The following is a 5,000-nucleotide window of genomic DNA, read 5'->3' on the forward strand; positions in this document are numbered from 1 at the left end:
AGATAAGATAAAATAAGATAAGATAAGAGAAAATAATGATAATAATAATAATAATAATAATAATAATGATAATAATAAATATAATGCTAACAATGTTAGTAATACTAATGCTAACAATAATAACAATGATAATGATAAAAATAATCACAATCAACATCATCATTATCATTATCACCATCATTACCATAATAATAATAATAGTAGTAGTAATATTATTAAATATAATAATATTAACAATAATTTCAATAAAAATATCAATAATAATAATAATAATAATCATAATAATAATAATAATAATAATAATAATAATAAGTAATAAACAATAATAATAATAATAATAACAATAATAATAATAATAATAATAATGATAAAGATGATAACAATAATAATAACAATAATGATTATGATGACAATGATAGCAATAATGATAATGATAAGTATTACTGTTATTCATGGCTGTAATTGTTGTTATAATTTTCTAATATTAATAATAACTGAAAGCAATCTGCTGCAACAGCATCATTTTCATCAATACCAAGTCACTTCCATTTTCCTTGCAATCAGGTCATATACAGATGATTCAAAGATTTATCACGTACACACACACGTACACACACACACCGGCACACACAGGCAAACACACATGCATAATGGCATACACACATACGCACACACGGGCACAAACAGGCAAACACACATGCACAATGGCATATGCAGATGCGCACACGGGCACACACACATGTAGGGGCACACACATGTATGATCATACACATGTACACACATACACATACAGGTGCACACACACACAAATACACACACACACACACACACACACACACACACACACACACACACATGTACACATACAGGGACATGTGTACACATACACTCACATATGTACACATATATGCACATATGTTCACATATATGCACACAAGTACACAGGCACATGTGTAAAGACACAGACACACACACAGACACACACACACACACACACACACACACACACACACACACACACACACACACACACACACACACACATTATGTCTCTCTCCTTTTTCTTCTCTTTCTCACTCAATCATTCAACTACTCTGTATACAGAGATAGACACTTAAGCACACTTGCAAGCACACACACTTGTGCAAGTCTACACACATATCTGTACATACACACACACCCACGCACGCACGCACGCACACACTCACACACACACACGTATGAATACAAAAACATATCCACAATGGTAGTCCATGTTTTCTGCTCATCTAGGAAAAACATATATTGAAGACTAAGGACGATAATAATCAAAAGTCAAAACTACAGAACCACAAAATTAATTCTGTACAGATCAGTCTGACACAAACATATGAGTTGAGGGAAAAAATTTTACCCAAACACTGAGACATCTCCAACCTCTGCATCAATTGAGCCGTAACCTTTGGCCCCGGGAACCCTGAATCTATCAGGTAGAGGGCAGAAAAAATGAACATTTAAGAACTTTTCCCTGCTTCATTTCAAGAGAATCGTTAAAGACTGGATTCAAGAATGCATGAAGCACCATTTTGATGTCACTGAACAAATGCAAACACCCTCTGCCAATTTTCTTAGGGGATTAGAAATCTTTCTCTAGCTAAACCATAATCTGTTAAAGTTCATAAGATTTCACTGTAAACAAAACACTTGGTAATATGTGTTAAATATTAACAAATAAGTAAAACCATAAAAAAAAACTATTCTTCAAAATGTGATAGATATACCAAGAATACACAACACTTGATCAAAAGGTACACATTTTTTAAAAATTCATTACTAAAAATAGTAGAAACATGTGACTCACCACTAAACTTGTCATAAAAGTAAAAAAAAAAAAAAGGATTTTTTCTTATGCTAAAATCATCAGAGATAAAGGCAAGTGGAGCAACAATTTTGTTTCTGAAATCTCAGATTCATAACATATATATAACACAAATGGTAACTGTAGCTTTATCAACTATATAACATGGAACTGTCTTGTTCTAGAACTGGAAAAACACAAACATTTACTTCTTGTGGTATTAAATGTTCATTTTAACTTAACCAGCTTGCCTTAATATAAACTTATTATAGAGACAAATAAAAATGATTATAATAAAATACACAGCATAATAACAACTATAACAATGAAATTACACCATCAACTCATATCAGATTCATGACGCACCTGGTAAAGAAATCATGCGAGGGAGCATTATCTCTAAAGCCAAGGATGATAGTGTTGGGTTTCATGGCCCCAAGTCCAGCCACACGTGCCAGATGGTGAAGACCTTCCCGTACATTGCGACCAACTGTTACTTCCACAAATGCTTTCACCTGAGAATAAGGCGAAGGTAAAATATGTGATTCTATGCTATTAGCAGATATAAGGATTGAGGTCTCCATACCCCAAGATATATCTCAAACTTATCTGTAATATAAAAATATAGACTGGTTCTATTATAATCTTTCATGGTAAAATTCTTTCTAGCAGTCCAAAAACTATACCATTTCTGAAAAAAATCTTAGTCTAATTCCAATAAAACGTGTGAAAAAGTAAATTAACCAACTGCTGCCAGGTACATGAACTGCCACTGTAGTTTTGTGAATTCTGTTTACACATAAATGTTTCAATAAATGCTAAGTCACTAAGGAATCAATTAGTAGGCCCTATGTGACCTCACCTGATTCTCTCATTCCATTTTTTTTTTTAGAAAAAAATCTATTGCTATTAATTTTGATACTGTTATGATTATCATAATGTCTCTAAAATACTAGTAGCAATAAAATAAAAAAATAAAAATTTAAATCTGAAAATCAAGGAAAAAAAGAAAACAGACAAGACTAGTAAGTAACTAGTAACTGAGTTCCTGGGGACTAAGTTCATGTAGAGCCATCAATGTGTAAATGCAATGAATGATCTAAAATCACTGTGGACATGTAATGTCAAGTTGCCTGTACTTGAACTTGGTACACCCTATGTTCTCACACTACTGCTTGAATGAAATATAGCATGAGATTCTTTTGATATGAAATCTGAATCAAATAATTGAAAGATTACCCTGAAAAAATATGCATGGAAATTTCTCACATACAAAATATTTTGATAATTCTACCATAAAGAGTATTAGCCACAGTTTTCCCCAGCTAGATATGTGTATGTGTGTGAAATTGTGTGTGCATAAGAGTGTAGATATTATGTCATGTGTTTATGTAAAAGCATTTGCAACATACTCTGGATGTTTACTGGAAGTTCATATAACTGTCCTCACCAACCATACCCCATCAACCATGGGCACAGCCCCCCATCCCCAGCTACCCATTAAAACTACAACCTATATTAGGTTATTCATAACCAATGTCAGGATATTTTGTTTTAGCTATTTCTGTGTTTATCTATACACAGACATTGTAACAGCATTCATGAACAAAAGTAAAGTTCCAAAGTTGGTGAACTAATGTCTAATAGTATTTGAATAATCTAATCAAACCATACATAATACAAGTGTAATAACACTTCTGTCCACCAAAAACAGGTGTATTAGGTATATGTGAAGACAACTGTATATGCCATCCCAGTGGCAGTGGGTTAATAAACTCACCTTGAGATGATCCACCAGAGCCATCCATTTTGGGTAATCTTCACCAGCAGGATCTATTCCGCTATCATAGTCCCCAACCTTCATAAAGAGGAAAAATAACAATTTTGATCTTACTTCAACAAGTAAATAGTAATAATGGATACAGATTTTATCAGCAAAACCATCAAATTACATTGTCTAGACCTTTGGCATGGTTTTCAAATGTCACAAAACAGACTGAATAGATAGCCTGTTCCAAATATCATTTTCCAACCAATTAAAATTTAGAAGCCTGTGATTTTTTTTAAACTCTTATCATCATCATTATTTGTGTGTAATAAAGAAATAATATTGAAAGAACAACCAAACAAGTAAATCGACCAACCTTTACGTGTCCAAGAACATAAAGCCCAGACTTTTTCAGGTCATTTGTGAAATCAATGAGTGGGCAGGCTGAACGTGGATTGGCCACCATCAGCAATATCTGTGGCCTCCAGAACTTCACATGGTCTTTGCGCGAGTCAAGCAGGAGAAGGTACTTACGAACCTGAAAAATTGTCCAAAAATGAGAGTTTTGAATAACTGTTTATCCTTCAATAAACCTTCTTTATATAAGATTTATAAAAATGTACTATGTCTATTATACTGTCAGTATCAATAATAAGTTAAAAGGCAAAACAGAGCTAATTAGAAAAAAACAAACTTTATATGAATTTTTCTTATATATTCTTGAAAATAACTTCCAATCTCTACTTTAGATACCTATCAAAAGATTGATATCTCACACAAACCTGATGGAAAATAAGTGCTTGTGATATGGAACCCCACTGGTGTTGCTCAGAAGGAGACTGCAGGTGGAGGATGATAATAAGGATGAGCAGGAGGATAATACAAATCCCAGCTACAGTTGGACTGATGACAAACATCATAGCTCCATTGGCAATGATCCCCAGCAATGCTGTCCACCACGAGAAGTAACGGAAGGTTGGCCTGTTTGGAGGGATTGGAGGATGGAATTTAGTAGGTATTTATCTAAACTTATTAGTATGAAAAAGTTGTGTTCTTAATTTTAACCAATAAAGCTTCACAAATCAGCATCAATAGCATATTCACTTTGTGCATTTAATACATCAGTTCAGCCAACCTTGCCCTGTCTGCATTAGCATGATCACACATCATGATCTTCACTATAACAATAACAAAAACCCATAAATTACCTAAAGTTGGGAGCACTTGCCCACTCCAGTCCAAGGCAAGCCAAATTTGTTGAAAGATAGGACAAGAGGAAAAATATAGAGGTGAAGGAAGCAATGGTGTTTAATTCTCCAATGAGTAAGACTCCCTCTACAAAAATAGCTGAGAATAGCACAGCTCCAACTGGGTTGCTTTTATAGTTTAAGAGGC

The 5,000-nt window shown here is 33.6% G+C and overlaps 1 protein-coding gene across 2 annotated transcripts in view; it reads right to left on the bottom strand.

Annotated features, from left to right (window-relative positions):
• LOC125025364 (solute carrier family 12 member 9-like) overlaps positions 1–5,000 on the bottom strand; it is a 50,943-nt gene that overhangs the window by 8,797 nt on the left and 37,146 nt on the right. The window contains exons 9-14 of one of the 2 annotated variants that reach the window (XM_047613337.1): positions 4,814–5,000; positions 4,388–4,586; positions 3,982–4,143; positions 3,618–3,695; positions 2,204–2,352; positions 1,394–1,462 (exon numbers count right to left, since the gene is read on the bottom strand). The exon at positions 4,814–5,000 is cut by the window's right edge and continues 21 nt beyond it. In XM_047613337.1, coding sequence (XP_047469293.1) covers positions 1,394–1,462; positions 2,204–2,352; positions 3,618–3,695; positions 3,982–4,143; positions 4,388–4,586; positions 4,814–5,000 — 844 coding nt within the window. The remainder of the gene's footprint in view (positions 1–1,393; positions 1,463–2,203; positions 2,353–3,617; positions 3,696–3,981; positions 4,144–4,387; positions 4,587–4,813) is intronic. The other variant, XM_047613346.1, reaches the window with a different exon arrangement.

This window comes from Penaeus chinensis, chromosome 1, assembly GCF_019202785.1.
Source record: "Penaeus chinensis breed Huanghai No. 1 chromosome 1, ASM1920278v2, whole genome shotgun sequence".
In the NCBI taxonomy this organism is placed as follows: Eukaryota; Metazoa; Arthropoda; class Malacostraca; order Decapoda; family Penaeidae; genus Penaeus; species Penaeus chinensis.